The sequence below is a fragment of the Lissotriton helveticus genome, chromosome 5_1, assembly GCF_964261635.1.
Source record: "Lissotriton helveticus chromosome 5_1, aLisHel1.1, whole genome shotgun sequence".
Lineage (NCBI taxonomy): Eukaryota > Metazoa > Chordata > Amphibia > Caudata > Salamandridae > Lissotriton > Lissotriton helveticus.
In genome coordinates, this window is record NC_136065.1 from 386,426,354 (window position 1) to 386,448,663 (window position 22,310).

General features: G+C 47.9%; 1 protein-coding gene across 13 annotated transcripts in view; it reads left to right on the forward strand.

Moving 5' to 3' along the window:
* EIF4G3 (eukaryotic translation initiation factor 4 gamma 3) overlaps positions 1-22,310 on the forward strand; it is a 1,426,031-nt gene that overhangs the window by 929,617 nt on the left and 474,104 nt on the right. For all 13 annotated transcript variants that reach the window (XM_078642564.1, XM_078642569.1, XM_078642559.1 and 10 more), the window contains one exon: positions 390-536. In XM_078642564.1, the coding sequence (XP_078498690.1) occupies positions 390-536 (147 nt within the window). The remainder of the gene's footprint in view (positions 1-389; positions 537-22,310) is intronic.

Here is a 22,310-nt window from a genome sequence, read left to right on the forward strand (position 1 = left end):
TTATCACATGTACTTTGTTTCTGCCCAATATTCATCAATCAATCTGGAAGTAAAGAGCGGCTGATCGCCCATAACTGCTTAGTTAAGGAGCAAAGGACATTATTGAAACCTTTGTTTTTATATTTTTTCTCGCTAGTTTTTCCTCTGTTTTATATTGTATGTTGAGTGTGAATGTGCAGTTGAAGAGCATATGTGTTACATTAAAGAATTTAGCATTTTAAAGATTGTTATAAAATACATTTTACTCCAGTCCACCTCTGACTAATATTTTTAGCTTTTGTAAAAGAAAAGGACCAGGTGAATTGTCAACAGCATAAATCTGTGTATGTAATTTTAGTTTTAAATGAACAATCAAAACATTTAACTATGTTCTGTTTTTCTGGCTACAGCTGAAAGTGCAGATGACTGACAAGCCTGCTACTACAGTGAATTTCCGCAAGCTCTTGCTGAACCGCTGCCAGAAAGAATTTGAAAGAGACAAAGTGGATGATGATGTTTTTGAAAGAAAGCAGAAGGAACTGGAGTCTTCAAAAACAGTAAGTATGAAAGAGAGAGAAAGCAAGAAAAGTTTGCGTGTAGTTTACTCTTGAAGAGCAAATTGTCTCCAGGGAATGTACAGGATCACAGAAAACCTTTGCAATGGAAAACAAAAGCCTCTCTATACTCCCTTTCCAAACAAAACATTTCTTTCTTTTAATAAATACATATAAAAATAGAACTTTAGAATGTTTAATTATATAGTGGATATCATTGCTGTAAAAATGTTTGTTCTGTTTCAGAGATTAAAAAAAAAGAACTGACACTGTCCGTAGCATGTGTGGCTTTAGATCAGGCCTCTCTGAGTAGCTCGTGAGCTACTGGTAGCTCTCCACCTACCTGTAAGTAGCTATATTGTTTGCAGCCCAGCCCACTCATTTTGAAGCGTATCTTGGCTGAATTAATATATTACACCAACGTTTGGAGACAAATGAAAAACTGATGTACCTTCGCACTCAACATATAATAAATCAATGGTGTTGTCACCATATACAGTATTGTCCAAACTATATAATCCGAGAACAGGATTCGGAATTTTTTAGAAGCTTGTATTGCAATCCAATATACAGCGGACACTTGTTTCGTCTCATAAGCGACTTTTTCAAGGGTGTAATTGAACATATATACAGAAAAGTATATGTATTAGTAAAAGATATAATATGTAGATACATATGTCATATTTTGTGCACAGTTAATCATTTAAAAAAACGTGATACTAGTCTACTCCAGAACAGAGGTTGCAGGGAACCACCACAAAGCCACCACATAGAAATAGAGTATCTCCAATGTGAACGTGTACTAGAAGAACACACGAGCTAAAAGGATTTTAAAGGTGAAAGTGTTCAAGACGTGCTGTATAATACTCGTGATAGATTTAGAAAACTTAGTGCAGTATAGTTTTGCCTCAACAATTGGTGAAGGGTGATCTAGAAACTAAAATGTGAAGAAATAATAAACTGAATTGCTTGTCACCAGAAGATTTTTTTTTTTTAAAGTTATAAAAAAAGATTCTCAGAATAAAGGTCAATTCGCGTAAAAGGGAAACGGACCTAAATGGAATATTACTGTTGTCACGATAGTGTGGGTCAACAGCCTCGATTAAGAAGAAATTCTTTAACTGGTCAGAAGAAAAAAGGTCAATTGTTTTAGTTTCCCCCCCCCACCCCCTTTGTTAATTAATGAATTAGGAGAATAATGTTTACATTTCCAAAATATATTTAAAGTTCATATTTGAGTGATAATGTAGCACTGTATTTCATATCTATAGGCAATCTAAATCAATTCTTTTTTACATTACTGCTATCACACTTGCCAGGTGCACATGGGTGTTAATTGCTGGTAATCTTGCATACGGTGGCCACTAATATAATCCTGCCTGATGTAGTCTTTATTACGTGTGATATGAAGGGGGTCGGCCCTTTATTGATAGCCAGATAGGGCCTAGTTAAAGTAGTACAAAAGAGAGTCTGGATACCACTTCTAATGCTGTTATTTTCTTAGGCAGACTAAGGGCCAATATCTGAGTTCCTTGGTCCTATTTTTTTATTTAACCATTACTACATAATTTCCTTATATCGTTTTAACTATCGATATAGTCTGAAATAAAGGGTACACTATTTAGTACAAGCAAATATAAATAATACAATTATGTGAAAATGTGGACCAATCACAGGTTACGTGATAAACAGCAATCACAAATAGTGCATACAACTAGTTTAAATAATAGTGTAAAGCAAACAAGCAGTACACCAGTTGGTTGTTTCTAGAATATTGAACATAAAGCACTCTCTTAACACGCAGTTCATAGTCACTTCTGAGAGATGCTATCTATTGGGAATATGCTTAAAAACGCATGTGGTTAAATCGATGATGAACATCCCTCAACAATGTCTGAGTTCAGGATCTGTTGATCCCTCAACGGAAAAAAAAAGAAAGTACCAACGCGTTAAAAATCCCAGTAGTATTAATTAACTCGATCCCCTTCTCTGTGTCACCTATCTAATTCTTAGTCTTTATTACATCATTAATTATATTAGGAGGTTTGGATGAGTTTCATTACCCATAAATAGCTCTCATTACAGAAAAGGTTGGAGACCCCGTGCTTTAGATACACATGTTTTGAATACTCCTGCCATCTAGTGTTGGGCCGAGCCGTTTGCATGTTGTTTTTCCTAAAAATTGTTTTCAAGTCACGCAAGCTTTTGTGACTCGTCTCTCAGTCACCAGGAAGAAGACTACTCCTCAGACGCAAGCCTCTTGGACCTTGTAACTGCACAAGCGGGAGAGAGCCAGTTGTTGCCCTCTGAATCCTCTTAGTCCCATCATGAGGAAGAAGAGCCTCCAGCCCAGAGCACCTGGGTCCAAAACACCAGAACCATTCTCAGTGGCTCTGCCCTCCCAGAAACGCATGATTGTCAATCCCACTGGAGTCAATGCTGAAAACGTCCCCAGGCCAAGGCAGATGACCTCTCCTGATGAAGTCTAGCATCAAGTCCAGGCCGAGGAGGCGCTGACCTCTGTTTCTGGCTCTGCCAGCTGAGACTGCTGGACCTGAGAGCGGCTTAGGATGTAAAACAAGCCTTCAAAGTGCGGGTGTAGGCTCTTACCACCCATTGTCTCCAAACATTAGTCAAACCGGCCCAAACTTGACACCTATGGAACCTTCAACTGCAAGATCAGAATTGAGCGAGGGATCATTTATGACTTTGCTCCCGAACATCCTGGACTACGAACGTAAAAAGCTCTACATCCATCCCTCCATGTGGAAGATCATTATCAGGCTTCCTTCACAAGAGCAATCTCACACAATCTTCATTCTCACTCTGAAAATGAGGCCTACCTTTGTAGAAGAGCCCTCATTTGAGCCATCCACCCCTCTCATTCCAAAAAGTGTTAGGGAAAGGCCACCAGCCCACCACCACTACCCCGACCCCAGATGCCTCACATCCATGCCATTGCACAATTCCCAAACCTCACTCCCCACAGTCCCCTCCACAAACCGATCCGGGAAGTCCATATGACACTGAAGACCCACACTATCAGCCCCTAAGGACCAGGCGTTCAAAGGACCCTTGGGAAGACTACTGGACTGGTCTTCTTGTGACCTAGACCTAGATATTTTACCCATCTACGGCATCCCCAGCAGCCTATCATGCAGTAATCCTTAGAACTGGGTACCACCACAATGTTTTATTTTATGTATAAAAACAAACTTTATTGATTACCATATAATATTTGCCAGTTGTAACACATTTTATTATGGTAGTTTTCGTACTGCTAGCACATGCTAGCAGGAGCATCATGGTACATGCACGCAGGCACAACCAAAGTTATATTATTGATACAAAAACATTTTGTATAGTGCAATTGTAAGAAAAGTCATTGATTTGAGTAGGTTATCAACATAAATTCTAACATTTCCCCTTTATCCCGCCCACGTTCTAGCCCGCTAAGCCGATTTGTCTGTCCTGGGAACTACTCGTGAAAATATCGCTCACCAATTCCTATAGTGTTTTGTGGGAAGCCCTCCAAAATGGAATCCCATTCCATTGAAATTGGGTGTTTGTGCAACCCTCGTGCCTCTTCTTGCATGATTGCTGCACTCTCTGCACTACTCCAGCGCACCACCTCATCATACCATGTGGATAGCACCGGGGGTCTCGTGGATTTCCACTGCATAGTAATAGCGCATGTAGCTAGAATATAGGAGAGATCTAGGAAGCGCAGTTGAATGTTCTGGGTGGTTGTGCGGAGTCCCAGTAGGCATTCAGTTATATTGTCTTCAATCTGTAAGTGCGTAACCTCCCCAACCGTACCCCGTGCCTCCTCCCAATAGTTACTAAGGTGGGGGCAAGCCCATAGCATGTGGACGAAGCCTGCCTCCTCAGATATGCAATGAGGGCAGCAGTGTTGGGTGTCTGGAAACATTCGGTGTAGTTGGCACGGGGTTAAATAGGATCTGTGCAGGACCATGCTTTGTATTCATTTGAATTTGGCGTTGCGGGACACTCGCTTGGGATGTTGAAGTACTCTTGCCCACTCTTTGTCAGATAGTACACAATCGGCAGTTTCCGACCATTTCATTCTCAAGTCGGTGAGCGGGACAGACGCCTGTGCTCAGATACCAATATACAGCCATTTAATGTGGTGTCGCCCCTCGCCCATATAGTATAGTGTACAAACTAGTTCATGTGGTGGAGGCTCTTGTCGCTGGGGAGCCCAAGTCTTTTTTTATGTAGTGTGACACCGTGGCATGTGTTAAGTAAAGGTGTCCCGGCGCTCCTATGGCTTGTACAAAATTGTCATGGTCAAGAACGGTGTTGTCGCTAAACAAGCCACCAACTGTGTCTACTCCGACTTCCGCCCAGGCCTGTAGTCTAGTCTTTGTGAGTCTGCCACCACGGGTTGGTAGCGCATGGTGTGTAAAAAAGCGATTTCTCACCACCACAATGTTAACATACACATGGCCATGCAGGACAACAAATTCCTCATGAAAACACTCTGCCAAACACACAGATTTCTGCAGTATCTTCCTATGCTTAAGGGCTTGATAGAATCTGCTGTCAAACACCTCACAGAACCAATAAAGACTAGGGTGATTCCTCCACGGGTGGAAAAGTTGTACTACCCAGTCACTAATGATTCATTATAAAGACGAGGCCAAGTCCAACCATATTTCCTTGCAGTCCAGACAGCTAGGAAGCATACCTCGATACAAGCAACCTCTCACCTCCAAAAAAAGGACAAGAAAGAGGATTGACTGTGCAGGTAGGGGTGTGATGGTGGTAGCCAGTACACACTGTTGAATCATCAACTCTTGCTTTCCCAGTATGATCCCCATCACTGGGAGGAAATAGAGTAGCTCTTTAAACACCTCCCTCAGGCCAAATGAAACAAACATTTTCAATGCAATAGGTCTCGCAGTTATGCAAGTTTAAGCTATTGGTATTATAAATACCAATGCCCTTTACCTATGTTTTAAAAACAAAAATAAAAGGCATTGTCATTTGCAATGTTAATAGTCCATAGCAAATGCCTTTTATGTTTTACAGAAGAAAAACAAAATAAAAAAACAATGTCAATACTCAAAATAATGTCATTGTGAGACCTATTGCATTGTAAATGCTTGTTAATATTGGTAAGATCAATGGTCTAAGTTATGGCCTGCTAAGCTACCAGAAAGAAAGACACCTTCCCAAGAACCAGCCACATATGCTCCTTTAAAGTGGAGGTAAAGCAGCCTTCCAGGAGGTGCTGGGGAGGAGTGCCTCTGACCTTCCCTACGCCACATAAGTTTTATTTATTTTTAATTTATTGAGCCTTTTCAGAATAGCACATCACAGAGAGTCATTGCAAATACATTTTAATATCGCTCTACAAAGTCCAACCATAGTAAGAAAAAAAACCCGCCTCAGTAAGATACGCCTTGACTAAAACAAATATACACACATGTTCACATAGTTATATCCCAGTCCACAAAACAAACCCACAGTAACATATACTCTTAGTGACTTGAGGGATTGATGACAATAGAGGGTTCAGCACTTACTCGAACTACCCTCCTCCTGTTCGCACCATGCTATTAAATTTTTCACATAGAAGGGCCCATATATCCGTTGGTCGTGAGGACGTCGGCAGCTTCTCAGCATACAGTTCCAGCTGCTCTCGACAGTACACCATATCTTTGACCCATAGGTCAACTTTCGGTCGCAGTCGACTGTCCCAAGTGAACAGCACTCGCCTCTTTGCAAATAAAAGAGCACCCTTCAGGAAGCACCCCACTGTGCCTTTCACTGCAGGCAATAGCCCAAAAGACACCCCAAGGGTGTACAATCCACCACCCGGCCAGTCATAGTGCATAGAAGAGAAACCCCCTCCTCCCAGTACTGACAGACTCACCTACAATGCCACACCAGATGGAGGAAATCAGCCCCATCCAACCCACATCTCTTACAACAGTCTGAATTTTGTAGGCCCATCCTGTGCAGTTTTTTGGGAGTATGGTATACCTGATGTATAAACTTCAAATGTATAATTCTTAAATTTCTATTAGGCGTCAGGCACCCAGTCAACCTACATATCTATTCCCATATGTCTGCCATCAGCGGTGACTCTAGCGTAGCACCCCAACGCTCCATGTTTTTGTCCACTCCCCGCACTGTCTCCTCCTGTACCATCAGTGCCACATAAGTTGATTTAGATACTGGACACTGGTTTATAAACTGAAATAATTTATTTTACCCTGCCTTCTACATTGTACAGTGCCTCACACATTTATGGGGTGAAGCTCTGCTCTGCCAATATTTGCCGTGACTCGGGCCATTGTGTTATACAAGGCCAATAATAAAAATGTCTTCTCATAAAAATTAGCAATGCAAAATAAAGGAGCAGCAGTTCCAGCCTAAAGCAGCATTAATGTGCTTATTTTTAGGTCATGAGCTGTCGCGCATGGGTTCTGCTTTTCATTAGCGGGTATTTGTTTAAAGATCTGTCCAGGCCACTCTGAACACACAAAGTAACCACAAACTGCCGGTACGAAATCTGCTGGTTTTTTCTTTTCTTTATGAGTACCAACCAACAACAGGAAGACAGGGGTGCAAGACAACAGACACAATGTGATCTGTGTACCGACAACTAACTACTACGTGTGCAAGGCTCCACTCTGGTGAATCACAACTACAAGGAGACGGTTTACATTGACTTTACATACCGGGGCATGCAGTCACCGGTTTATGAGAGAGAAGAGCATGAGTGAATGTAGTACCTTGCACACATCGTTTTCGGTGATTCTCGTTACTATAGTCTCTCTACCGACCAGGTAAACCAGAAACTCTAGCACGTGTGCATTCCAGCCATTGTGACACTGTCCCAGGGAACAACATCAGCGTCTTGGATCATGCAAATGCATGCTTTTGTTTTTCATTGGGTGCATCAGCACACAGCTCCCGTGAGCATTCAGTCAGGCACTTCAATGGGTCAAGCAAAGTGCACACACTGCTCTCTGCAACCGAAATTAATGCACTTGCGGAAACATCTGGTCTTCGGTTAAGCCCTATTAGGATGCTTCGAATTCCTATTAGGATGCTTCGAATTCTAGTAAATAAAAATGTTAAAAAATATAGAAGACAGTAATTCCAAGACTCCCCTAGATGCAACTTAAAGCCTCGGAAAGAGTTTACCACTAGTTACTGGGGAGTTTATAACCCAGTCGCTGCCCGAGTCTCCTCCACCACTCCCAACCACTCGCTGCTGTTCTGCCTTTCGCTTTACTCGCTCTCGCTCCCTGGTAGGTTTTAATTAGGCCCCCTCGGGGGCGGGGCGTGTCATGATAGCCTTGCCTCCCCAGCGCTGTGTGTGACAGCCACATGACGGGGGGAGCGAAACTGAAAGCGCGCGTTGCGCACGCTGCCAGCCTCCGGGGACAGCAGATGTGCACGCGTATGGCGTGCACATCTCCTGTCCGTGCGCGTGCACATCTTCTGTCCAAGTGTCCAACCTCCTGTCTCCCTTCGGGACAGAAAGCAGCAGCAATAGTCTTGCAAGCGAAGCAGCTCATGCGCTGCATTCGCACGCGACACCTAAAAGGGGCCAAAAGTATCTTCTTTTGGTGTCCTACTCGGATTCATATTCCAGGCTTCTGGTTAGAAGTGCAACAAAACGTAATGTGCTCTTCAATGGGAATCATCTTTTCAGGCATTGGGAAGTAAGAAAAAAATAAAATCAAGGCGGAGGCGTAAACAGCTAATGCAATAAGTGCAATACAGATCGTTACCTCCAAATCTACCTTTCACAAACACCACACTAGAGGGGTTACCAAAACACTATCATCTCCCCGTAGGCAAGGGTAGCAACACCAGCAGCTGTCCTTTAGGGACACGTCCTTTTGGGACATGTAGCCCTGCTGCGCTTTTGATCCGAGGTGATGCAAAGGAGGAAGCGGACCAACAGGGATCCTCTGCAATGCCTGACCTGTGCTTTTTCCTCCAGCATTGAGAGAGAATTATCCCCAAACAAATGGGTGCTCTCTGTGGTACTGCTTTGGTACTGCCTAGAGAGCAATGCCACCAAATATTCCACCTTGGTGCGATGTCCTCAGCCCTAGCCATCTCTGGCCACTCGAATAAAAGGGACAGGTGCTCCTGGCTAAAGGTGCCTTTTTTTTGTTGGCTCCCACTGTGGGATGGAGGAGTGTAATACTTCCACTTCTCAAGAAGGATTGGTCCCTATGGCTGATCCCTGGCCTCAGGCTCTTGCATCACTACATCCGCTGGACTTCATGACAGTACTCGACTTAGGACACCTACTTCCACATCACCATAAATCCAGCTCCTCACCTGTAACTGCACTTCATGGTAAGCACTACCTGTTCAAAGTTCTGTCCTTATGAGTTATTACGGCTTTTAAGTATATTCACAAAGTGTGTGGGGGTGGGGCACATCTATGCAAAAATGCTGTTCATGTTTTTTCATACTTAGACGACTGGAAGAACTACAGCAGAGAGCAATGCCTAGCATACACGCAAGCTGGGATTCACCATTGGAGCCAATAATTCCACACCTTCAGCCCCATCAGATCTAACCCTTCTTAGGGTTGAACCTAAACGCTGTCAAGGAGGAGTACCGCAATCAAGAGAGTGTGATGGCATTCCAAAAACTGCTTTCTTGTCCTCAGACAAGGCATCCTTGTCTGCATTAATGGTAATGAGCTAGTCGGGGATGATGATTTCATTTTTCACAATAATACCACAGCCATACTATTCATGGGCCCTCTGCAGGAGTGCTTCGAAAGACAGTGGTCCCAAGCAGAGGGTCACTTGGAGGATCTGGTGTTGGTAAAGACCTAAACTCAGTGTACTCTCCTATGGTGGACAAGCAACAACCTATTGTTAAGGAGACCTTTCCTCGACCCCCGTCGCAAGTAACCATTACCTTAGATGCTTTACTCATGGGGTGGGGAGCTCACCTCAACCACATGACTTTTCAGGGTACCAGGACCCCCCATATCACAGATTCATTATCAACTACCTGGAGATCTTGGCCATCTATCTAGCCCCCAGAGCTTTCTTGCACCTCGCTTCAGGCAAAGTAATCTTCACAAAGATGGTTAATATGACAGGCATATATTACATCCAGAACCTTGGTGGAAAGATTTGCCACATCTGTTTCCAGTCACCCAGGAGATATGCTCTGGGCTGTTCACAGCAGTATCCAGCTCTTAGCAGAGCATTCGCTTTGGGTGGGCAATGGCTTTGCAGACCTTTTAGGCAGGATAGTTCAACAAGTCTGTAAATGGAGGTTAAACCCACATGTGCTTCAAAGTTATTTCAGCTAATAAGGGACTCTAACCATAGACCTGTTTGCTACCCCCTCAAAACGTGACATGCCAAAACTTTGCCTCCATGTACCCACAGTCCATGAGCAATGAAGTATGGGCCGTGAACTCGTCTGGAAAAGTTGCTAATACTTTTCCACCTCTTCCTCTTATTCTGTGGTGATAAAAATTAGACTAGTGTCCATGACCCCGTGCTAGTGGGCTAGGAAACCCTGGTACTCCAGGCTCCTTAAGATGTCAGTGTGCTCACATGAGAAACTGCTGTTCAGTTTTGACCTGCTCACTCAGAATTGTGGTCCACTCAGACATCCAAACATCAGGCAACTCAATCTAGTGGTCTGGCACCTGAGATCCTAGAGTTTGTTTACCTCAAACTTCTGGCGGAATGTATACAAATCTGCTTGAGGCATGTAAACCCAAAGCCAAGTGGAAAGGGTTTGTACACTGCTACATTAGTCATACATCTCTATCCGTTTACATGTACTTGCAGTTGTAGCATACAAGCCGAACAGAGTATTCATCCCTTTTTTTATATTCCTCTTAAACACTTCGAGTGTCATACTTACAAGAATGCCTCTAGCCCCTGTGTAAAACTTAAATGTTCGTCTCACACAGCTCATAAGCCCACCTTTCGAAATGCTCCATTTCTGTGACCCACAATTCTAGTCTTGGAAGGTTGCCCTTTTGGTGGACATCACTTCTGCAGGATCAGTAAGTTACAAGCATTAACCATAGAATAACCCTTCATCAAGGTCCATAAGGATAGGATAGTCCGAAGAACTAATGCTAAATTCCTACCTAAGGTGGTCTCATTTCACGTTAACTGAAGTATTGAACTGCCCATTTTCTACCTGTGCCCAGACACTGTAGCAGAAATGCTACTACACACATTAGATGTCATAAGGGCAGTGATGAGCTATACTGACAAAACCAAGTCCATCTGCCAAACAAAACAACTCTGTAGCTTTGCCAATCCTAATATGGAAGACCCCCTCTAAAAAGCAGGCATTGTTTGCAGGGTTGTCAAATGCATTTAAACGTGCTTTGCCAAATCTTAGCGTACAGTCTGTGCCCCAAAAGCACATTCCATACAGGGGGCCCTTTGGCCTTCTTGGGAATCATCCCTTTTGCAGATATCTACAAAGCTGCCACTTGGTCAACACCACATGTTTACTAAACACTGCTATGTGGCGTCAAGTGTTATATAGGCTTTAGTTGACCAGATTGTATTAACATTGTTCTAAACATCTGCATCGCCTGCTTGCTATCCACTGTTTAGTGGAGTAGTGTGGCTCACTGGTTAGAGGCGGCAGGCCTGAGAGCAGAAGTCAGCCCGGGACCAGGGTTCAATTCCCGACGCGGCAAGGTCGTGGACCTTGGTCAGCGGACTCGATAATTCTCGCTTCGGTGCTTACTCTAATCAGGGGTTACACTCGGCAACTCTGGGCATTAGCTTGCCTAATCTCCACAACGGCCCCACCAATTCCGGGGATGCCTGGCTCCACCTTGGGGACTCCCAGCAAGGGACCATCCCACAGGGAAAGCCAGGACGGGTTCCCCAGAGTTATACAGCGCCGGGACGCCCCGTTGCTGGGGCAGCTGTGCGCTTTACAAGTATACTACATTTACATTTACATTTACATTTACATTTATGAAGAAACTACTTTACAGTCTATGTAGAGTATTTGTATCTACAGCCACACATGACAAATTGAAAATATTAGGTACAATGTTATGATTAGTTTGTAGTGCTGGATTCAGATACTCTCACCCTGCTCCCCAGAAGCCAGAAATGATCACAGATTTCCTTTCAAGTTATCTTTGCCTTCAGCACTACTCTCCACTAACACTGCTCATCCACTTAGTGAAAAAATTCTGGTGGGTTGTTTGTCCTGGTGCATTTTAGACAGAAGGTGTAGTCCCAGCAGGTTTTGTTACTTTGAAAACAATTTTGAACAAAAGCAAGTTGCAAACGTTCTGGCAAATAATGAATGGCAGGAGCATGCAGATATAGTGAATCTACAGCACTACACGCTACGACCAAAAGGGTTAAAGAGTAAGTAACATTTTTGTTGTAGAGATGGAGACTCTCGGAGACAAGTTACTGTTCATTTGAAATGGCCAAGGAGCATCACAATCCTGTAATGTAAAGGACACAATCCCCTCAGTTAATTTTTCGGTTTCAGTTTGTCTGTTTCAAACAGACTTGTTGCTGACAATATTCATAAAGTGTACTTAGGGGTCATCCCCTTTCAGCCATTGGCTTTCTTCGACCAGTCTCTTTTACTTGTTAGTTTGAGTCTTTGACAGTCATCTTAGCTTATCCCAGTGGAGTGTTTATCTCTCACTTAATGCTCTTGGCTGTTTCCTTTCATTTGAGAGTCTGTATTGAACTGCTTGTTTGACCGCTTTAATATAACTCTTTTTTGTCCACTGTTGCCAACTGCTCCTGTGTTTCTAGCTCTAATTTGCTAGTGCTGGATGTCTTCCCTCGTTAAACACAGGTCTAGTCGGTCTGAGAGCTGGATTCCTATGCACAGGACTCTGGTCTTCATCTTTGTTTATTACAAAATGTATTTTTTAAACACGTTTTTGCTTCAAACGATTTAGTAGAAATTGTTGGTAGGTTTACAGAGGAGAAGCTTGTGAAATGTGAAAAAATTAGAAATTGGCTTTGTAAGCAGTATGTTTTATGAATGCCTGTTTCTACATCCTGGTCAATCACTGTAATACGTTTCACAGTCTAGAAAGAGATTTTCCAGTTTCGGGTCTTGTCATTCAACTTCAAATTTGCAACAAGTTTACTTCAAATGCATGGAGGCTGCAGCAACCCACTTCAGGAGAAGTACACTTTAGATATATCCTTAGCTATATGACTATGATTTCTCAAAATCATTATGGAGGATAGACTAAGTGTATCACAAATCACAGGTAGCTGTGATTACCCTGCAAATGCTGGGCCTACACAGCAGTTTCAATAAGTTAGTAGTTTCCCTTGTGGAAAGAGGCACTAACTGTCAGTGGGAGTGAAGTGGACACTAACCAAGAAAAAGTTTGTTTTTCAGAGAAGAGGCATTGTTCCATCCAGTAGAAACTAACATTTCTTAACCAAAAGTCTAAATTGATGGCTCAGCTTATCTGATCTCTCACATACTCTATCGTGCAATGCATATTCATAGTCTCTAATGGAATAATATGCCCATCAGGTGTGGTTAGAAGAGCATTACATCAGTGGTCAGGGGATTTGGAAGAAAAACGTCTACTGTAAATGGCAACTTAAATTAATTCCAATAGGCAAAGACTGGAAATATGATGAAAGGAGAAAATGTTCAATAGATTTTTTTTTTTTTAAGAGGGCCTATCACATCACATTAGCATATTGTTTTTTGGGGCAGAACAGCTCATCTTGAAATCCTTCATTTTATCTTGGAATAACAATTGAGTGTTAATTGAAAAGACAACACCATGATTATGTACTAGCTAAACAACCTTGCATTGAGATTGGTGACCTTGCTGTTGCAGGTTCAGATTACTGGCACTGAGTAAGAGTCAGAAACACCATCATCATGACAGTCTACCTGCTGAAGTATAGATCAAGCAATCCAATGTTCTCTGCAGAATTATTTTGCAAAGCCACAAGTTGGTTACATCTTGTAGTTGTCTTAATCAAGTCTTCAGCTCTGAAGAAAAAAACATAGATATACTTGTTTGGCAAATTCAAAATGGCAAAACATTGCATTGAAGTAGTTCATACTTTGATCCAATGTGCATTTGATCAGTTGTCCAATATATTTCTGTAAGCTTTTTCTCTAGTTCCCATGATACTGAAGGTGATCGTCCAGTTTAAGCAATCCAGAACAAGTATGATTGTTCCCTGCAGGAGTTGCATTACAGTGGTAGGCAGTCCTGCTCTTCCTATCAGAACAGCCACACAAAAACTTCCAGTGTGGGGGCGTGGCTAGCGGCTGACGGGAATGGTCGCTCTCTAAAGCTGCTCCGCAGCTGGACATTTCTACGACCTCTTGCTTGTATGTTTCCTGATTGCATCTGGAATCCAAGCACGACTCTATCCTGCACAAGGACATTGCCTGGGGAAGAGTCCTGCCTGAGTTTCAAGCAGGGAAAAGGCAGCCGTCCCGTAACGACCTCAGTGAGTCAAGATGCCGACCGGAATGAAACCGTACTAACTCCGACCGGATCCCACGACTCACCTCTGCAGCTTGTGACCGGCGCCACTAAAAGCGGCTGGACACTCCACTCCCCCTCCCCAAACCCCCGGCACGGGGACTGCTGGTAGGCAGCACGGGTGCTGGACTATGCGACAGACACCGCAGCTGACAACAGAGAAGGAGAATATCTGCGGCCTGCGGGACGCCGGCTGAAGATCGCCAAAATCAAGGCCCCGGCTTTTGGGACTGCTTGCGAAGCCGCCGAAACTCCTGACAAGACGCAGAGTCCTCAGCGATCACCGGGACAGACGAGGTGAGGAGGGGACAGCGGGGTGACCCAGAAGAGGGACTGAGCAGCTGCAACGCCTTCGCCATACGAACAAGGCGGAGTGCGCACTAGGCAGATATTATCCACTTGAGGCCCCAGCTGAAAGGCCCACCAATCGCGGGCACGGCGCCCCCACCTAACTCATGATCCCCAGCTAGAACAAGCCTATCTCCCTGCCACCCGAACAGCCATAAGGGTTGCGTTAAGTTTCTGGGCCCCAACAGAAGCGCAAGACTACATGCCACAGTGATATTTCAGGGGTACTGCACATCCTAAAATTTCAGCTGACCGAGTGGTCTTGTGCTGCGACCCTCAGGGCGACATCTGGGCTCACTCCACCGATCTACACTTTAGGCCGTGCCGGGGTGACTTTCCTGACGGTCCATCCACTGCTGACCTCTGGCAAATTACAGACACCCTCTAAGGGCCACCGCAATTAGAGATATAACTGAGACCCAGGACGGGCTTGATTCCCGGACGGCCCAAGACGAGACGACTACAGGAGTCCCATCATATGAGACTATATAATAAGACGCCATTTTGTTGCTACATCAGACATCACTAAGTAACAATAGGCGATCATCCTGGCTAAATAGCATCATAGCTGCGATTTGGAGACGATTTGACCTTCTGGCTACTCAGTTGACCCACCTGGAACACCGACAGGCTGACGGAGGACAGTTCTCTCCTCCGGGTAAGCGGCCACTACAGGTGTGCGTCTATATAGGGTCACATCTCCACTGTCTCCTACTTAATCAATATGGCAAGAACCAAAGGACTCAAACCTCAAACACAAAAGCTACTTGCAAAATTTACCTGTACCAGGCAGAGGGAAGATGTTCCTGTGACACCTGAAGATGATCCCAAAAACGTGCAACCGCTCCCATCAGCAAACTCCTACCCTTGACGTTGTGGAGGCAATAGTGGGAGTACGGACATCCTTAGAGATGCGAATAGACTCCGTAAATATCAAAGTAACCCTCCTACGGACGGATCTCAGGAAAATGGACTCTAGAGTCAAAGAGGTAGAATCCATAACGTCAGCCCTCGTCTCAGACACCATGGCGCTGCAGCGTCATGTTACTCAGGACCAACAAAAACGGATGGAAGAGCTTTCTGACGACTATGAAGGGGAGGGCAAGACGCAACAACATCCAAATCCTTGGAGTCCCGGAACGAATGGAGGGGCCTGCCGCGGACCTCTTTGTGGAAGACCTAGTGCTTAACAAACTCCAACCTAAGCGGCTCTCCAGCTATTTTTCCATCGAGAGGGCCCACAGAGTACCCGGAGGACGTCCAAAACCAGGAGCTCCCCGCGCCCCATCATTGCGAAAGTCTTCAATTTCCGTAACAGGGATGTCATCCTGCAAACTGTATGAACTGGACCTTCACTAAAAATTGACAATGCAAACATAACCTTTTACCCAGATTTTACCGTTAAAGTTCAAGCACAGAGACACAGCTTCTCTGCGGTAAAGAAAGCACTTCGGGACAAAGACATCAAATACTCCATGCTGTTCCTGGTTAAATTTGGGATAGAATCTGAAGGTAAGACTTGGTTTTTCCTATATCCGGAGGAAGCTTGGGAATGGTTACACAAATGGCGACAAATAGGAAGGCAGTCAGTTGGCCGCAACAACAGAAGCCCCAACAATGGCCAACATGCTCCCCCTGTCCCCAGGGAGCAGCCTCCGGAGGGAGACTCAGATGGAGCACACTGACTTGGGTTATGCGACCTCACAATTCTGGCTGGTTTTCTCTGATCACTTATGCTCTCTTGAAAGTTCAGAGAACCTGCAGCATAGGGGCCACGTCAATCTGAGTACCTATGAACACTATCACCGGAGCAGGACTTTTCATCTCAGGTGTATGCCCCACAGTTTTCTAGCCTAAGGAAGGCACTAGAATGGCATGCATCTAACTATAATATGAACGTATTAAGCTAACAAGGGGTGGGGTTGGTTAGCCAGGCACCTCACACATGGAGGGGCTGGCGACATGCACTCTGCCTTGTCGGGTGGAAAGTATGAATTCCGCTGGCAGGGTGGGTAGGGGGGTGTTAGTTGGGGTTTTCATTGTTATTTGTTTCCTTGCACAGAATGTACCATTGAACGTATATCCGCCACCCTTAAAAGCTTACTTACTGTAACCATTGCCGTATCTGAAAAGATGGGCCAAGATAGAATCTGCCAGCACAGTTGTAGTGTCTCACCTCTCCTATAGAGGCCGGTCATATAGGCCCCCACAGCAACACAGCACATCTCCTCCTGTTTGCTCCCTTTCATCAACAAGATATGGCAGACTCCACAGTTACGGGGTTATCAATAATGAGATGGAATGTCAATGGCCTAGGCAGGAAGATAAAGAGGAGAGTGGTTTTACAGTACCTGAAGGGACAATCACCGGATTTTGTACCTTGATAAGAAACCCACTTGTTGGGTAATAGTTGCAAAACTCTCCAAAGATGGGGATACAAGCTTGTGGCACACGCAGGATTTACATCTGTATCCCGGGGAACGGGTATTCTCATTCGGAAAAACTTAGCAATTACACCAACACATATAGGGACAGATCCGCAAGGTAGATTTGAGGTTTTAGAAGCACAATGCGAGGGTAAATCACTGAATATAATATCAGCCTATCTTCCTTCAGCTCTGGGGAAAGTTGCTTTGCAGGACCTAGGCAAGATACTGATAGATCTCCCACCGGGCACTATCATACTGGTGGGTGATATCTGAAAGAGACACGTTAGTATTAGATTCCTTACCTTAGAATATCCCCAGGCGTCGGACTGGATCCGGAAACTTTTGCGTAGCAGTACCCTTGCGCGTCGGTAGACGTCGTCTGCGGCTCCGCGTCCGTCGTCGGCGCCGTGATGACGTCGTCGGAGTACTTAGACGCCGCCTAGTCATTTTTTGACTAACTTTTTTGATAGTTTTTGATCGTTTTTCGAAGTCTTTCGACTCCGATTGGTGCCGTAGGGATGCCCGTCTTTAAGCACTGCGAGGATTGCGACCACCTGATGTCGGTCACGGATCCTCACCGCCGGTGTTTGACTTGTCTAGGCGTCGATTACGACGACAAGGCCTGCTCCGACTGCCGGGCCCTCTCTCCGAAAGCCAGGCGGGAGCGGTCCCGCAGGCGACTCGAACTCCGGCAGTCGGCCCCGCGCCGCGAGTGGTCCCGGTCCCATGGGAGGTCGAGGGACAGGTCGCGGGCTCGGAGCCACCACAGCTCCAAGAGTAGGACGCACTTCTCCTGGTCGAAGTCGTCGTCAGGTAAGAGGCACAAGAAGTCCAAGCGGCGTCATCGCTCTGCGGACTCCCCCCGACGCTCGCGCGATGCGGCCGGGGGTTCGGGTGACACCACCCACGCGGCCCCGACGGAGTCGCAGGCGCCGCGTTCAGCTCCACACCCTCCGGTCCCTGGGCTAAACGCGACGCAGGAGGAGATCGAGCGCTTCCTCATGGCCATGAGGAAACTCTCTCCTCCGACGGGCTCTGCGGCGCCTTCGGGCCCAGCGGACCCGTCTGGGACCCCTAGCGGGTCGGGGAGATCGGCCCCGACGCCGTCGGGTGCTACGGCCCCGACGCCGACGACGCCTTCGGGCCCGGCACCGCAGGTTCCCGCTGTCCCGACGCCGCCGGCACCTTCGGGCCTGGCGCCGCAGGACGCCACTGGACCTCCTTCGGGATCGGGTTCGTCACCGGTGGACCTTACGACCTCCCCGGCGTCGGACCCTCAGGTGTCGCCTTCCCCGGTTCTTCCTACGTTCCTGTTCAGGCGCCGGGACGGCCCCGATGGGCGCCGCTCCAGACGTCGTTTGGGGAGTTTCACTTCTATGAACAGGCCCCATTAGTTGAGAACCCTGAGTTTCAGGAGATGGGAGCTGAAGAGGACTGGGAGGGGTATGAGGACCCTCTGACCAGGGAGTGTCAGTCTCACGAGGACTGGGCAGGAGACCTTGGGGAGGCCAGTGGCCTGGACACCTCTCCAGACACTGGTTTTGTCTTCCCTCCTACCGTGGCTTCGGAGGAGGGGGCAACCTACAGTGTGGTGCTGATGAGGGCTGCCAAGGCCTTGGGCCTTGAGCTCCCCGTCGCGACCGTGAGGAATAATCTCCTCACTGAGGTCCTTAAACCGCAGTCAAGCTCGGCCGAGCCTCTCCTGCCCTTTAATGAGGCCTTGACCGATGTTCTTCTGGGCACTTGGTCCAAGCCGGCTACGGGTTCGCCCGTAGATAGGAACGTGGCCAGACGCCACCGCCCAGCCCCGGGCGACCCATGTTTCCTGTCCACCCACCCCACCCCCGAGAGCCTGGTCATCCAGGCCTCCAATTCCCAGACCGCGTTCCCGTCGGCCCCGCCGGACAGGGAATCCAAGAGGTATGAGCAGTATGGTAAAAAGATCTTCTCATCCCTTAGTCTGGGTCTGCGGTCTTCCAACACCGCATGCCTCTTGGGCCGTTACACCCACTCTCTGTGGGATACGGTCGCGGAAGTGCTGCCAGAGTGTCCGTTGGAGGTACGGGCCAAACTCGGCCAAGCCCTTGTGGAGGGCCGGGATGCAGACAAATATTCCATCAGGTGTGGGCTGGATACCACCGACTCGCTAGGTAGAGCGATGGCAACGACGGTGGCGGTCAGACGCCACGCCTGGCTGAGGTCCGCCAACTTTTCGGCAGATGTCCAGAACACACTCATGGACATGCCGTTCGATGGCCGTCGCCTCTTTGGCGACAAAGCAGACCATGCGCTTGAGCGCTTTAAGGACTCCAGGGCTACGGCCAAGTCCTTGGGCCTCTCGGCCCCGCGCCAGCAATCGGCTGCTTTTCACTCCTTTCGTGGCCACGGAAGGGGTGCGCCCACACGTGCCGCCAGCCACGTTCCGCAGGGCAATACCCAACGCGGTGGCGGCCGTGGGAACCGGCCAAGGGGGCCATCGAGTGCATTCCTGGGCCAGAAGTAGGGTGTGGTTGTTACTCCCACTATTTTCTGGTACCCAAGAAGGGCAAAGGGGGCCTACGCCCTATCTTGGACCTACGGAACATCAACGGCTTCCTCCGGAAGGAGAAGTTCAAAATGCTGACACTGGCTCAGGTCTTAGCTGCCCTGGACCCGGGAGACTGGATGGTAGCGTTGGACTTGCAGGACGCTTATTTCCACATCCCCGTCCTGCCTGCCCACCGGCGCTACCTGCGGATCATGGTTGGCCACGAGCACTTTCAGTTTACCGTGCTCCCCTTCGGCCTTACCAGCGCCCCACGGGTGTTCACGAAGGTGATGGCGGTGGTCGCAGCTCATCTGCGCAGGTTAGGGGTTTGTCTTCCCCTACCTCGACGACTGGTTGTTGAAGGCGGGCTCGCCCCAGACAGTCATCAGCCACCTCCAAACTACGGCAGACCTCCTGCACCAGCTGGGGTTCTCCATTAATGTGCCAAAGTCACACCTGTGCCCCTCTCAGAAGCTCCTCTTCATCGGAGCAGTTCTGGACTCGGCGCGGTTTCGGGTTTATCCACCCGAACAGCGGGTCCGGGATATTCAGGCTCTGATTCCCATCTTTCAGCCGTTATCCCGGGTCTCGGTCAGGTTGACGCTGCGGCTTCTGGGGCTGATGGCCTCCTGCATCCTACTGGTGCATCACGCCAGATGGCGGATGCGGGCTCTGCAGTGGGACCTGAAATTTCAATGGGCGCAGCATCAGGGCAACCTATCCGACCACGTCCTGATCTCGGAGGGCACTGCGAGACAGCTGCAGTGGTGGCTCACGGACCGCGATTGGGTCAGCGGCAGATCCCTCTCCCTTCCCCAACCGGAGCACGTAGTTGTGACGGACGCGTCCCTCCAGGGCTGGGGAGGCCACATGGGAGAGGTGGAGATCAGAGGCCTCTGGTCTCCGGCGGAGGCCCGGCTCCACATCAACCTGTTGGAGCTCCGGGCGATTCGTCTGGCACTGAAGGCATTCCTCCCCTCTGTCCGGGGGAGTGTAGTGCAGGTCTTCACGGACAACACCACCGCCATGTGGTACTGCAACAAACAAGGCGGGGTGGGGTCGTGGACCCTTTGCCAGGATGCTCTTCGCCTTTGGCAATGGCTGGAAGGCCAGGGCGTGTCCCTGGTGGCTCAACACCTGGCAGGTTCTCTGAACGCCAGGGCGGACGAGCTCAGCCGTCGGTGCATGATGGATCATGAATGGCGTCTGCACTCGGACGTGGCGCAAGGCCCCTTTCAGCGATGGGGAGAGCCTTGGTTAGATCTATTCGCCACCGAAGAGAACGCGCAATGTCATCGAGTTCTGCGCGTTGGAATTTCCAAGGCGGCACTCGCTCGGAGACACTTTTCGTCGCGAGTGGAGTTGCTGTCTGTTGTACGCCTTTCCGCCTATACCACTTCTGCCCAGAGTGCTGAAGAAGATCAAGCGCGACCGGGCCCAAGTCATCCTTGTGGCTCCGGACTGGGCGAGAAGGTACTGGTATCCAGAGCTACTCAGTCTGTCAGTCGATCCCCCGGTTCTTCTGCCTCTTCAGGAGGACCTTCTGTCGCAGCAGCAGGGGACGGTCCTCCACCCGACCCGGTCCAGTCTCCACCTCCATGCTTGGAGATTGAGCGGCGACAGTTGAGGCCATTTGACTTGCCTCCTGAAGTTTGTAACATCATTCTGGCAGCCAGGCGTCCCTCCACGAAGTCGGTATACGCCTGCAGGTGGAACAGATTTGTGGCATGGTGCACAGCAAAGGCTGTGGATCCCCTCAATGCCCCTCTTTCTGAGGTTCTTCTCTTCCTTCTTTCTCTTGCCCAGCAGGGCTCTGCTCTGGGCACTATCAAGGGCTACCTTCCTGCCCTTTCAGCCTTTCTCAGGCTGCCTGATCAACCTTCTTTATTCAAGTCCCCTATTGTAAATAGATTTCTTAAGGGCATCACACACACGTTTCTTCCTGTTCCGTTTGTGATGCCTCAGTGGGACTTGAACCTGGTTCTTACGTTTCTGATGTGCGCTCCCTTTGAGCCACTTCACAACTGTCCTCTTCGCCTTCTGACTTTGAAGACTGCTTTCCTGGTTGCCATCACCTCTGCCAGGAGAGTGAGTGAGCTCCAGGCCCTTTCTTGTACTCCACCTTTCCTTTCTGTCCATCCGGACAAAGTGGTGCTGCGTACCAAACCTTCTTTCCTGCCCAAGGTTGTCACGGCCTTCCACATCGGGCAGTCTATCACCTTGCCAACCTTCTTCCCGCCACCGCATCCCTCTAAAGAGGAAGAGCGGCTCCACCGTCTGGACCCAAAACGTGCGCTCTCATTCTACTTGGATCGCACACGCCAGTTCCGGGTGGATGACCAACTCTTTGTTGGTTACGTGGGCGCTAAGAAGGGGAAAGCGGTGCACAAGAGGACCATTTCCCGGTGGATCATCCTGTGTATCCAGGCATGCTACTCCTTGGCTAGGAAGGAGCCCCCTGTTGGATTGCGGGCTCACTCTACCCGAGCAACGGCGGCTACCACTGCCCTGGGCAGGGGTGTGCCCTTACAAGACATCTGTCGGGCAGCTACATGGGCATCGCTGCACACGTTTGCAAGACACTACTGCCTGGACAGCCAAGTCCGGCGGGATGGCCTCTTTGGCCGTTCCGTCCTCCAGGACTTTCTGGTGCGATTATTGGTTCGCAGATCCACCACGGGGGTTGGTATTGCTGGGGTATCTATTCTAAGGTAAGGAATCTAGTACTAAAGTGTCTCTTTCAGATGCACAAGTTACTACTTGTGTAACGATATATCTGTAAGAGACATTAGTTAGTATTAGATTCCTTACCGACCCACCCATCCTCCCCGTTCTGCGAACCAATATCTAGGGTTAGGGTTGTCCCCTTTCAGGGCCCTACTTTCATTGGCACCAGTGTTGGTTTTTAACATGGCTCTGCGTTTCTGGCGCGGAAAAGCTGTGTCTAAGAACTG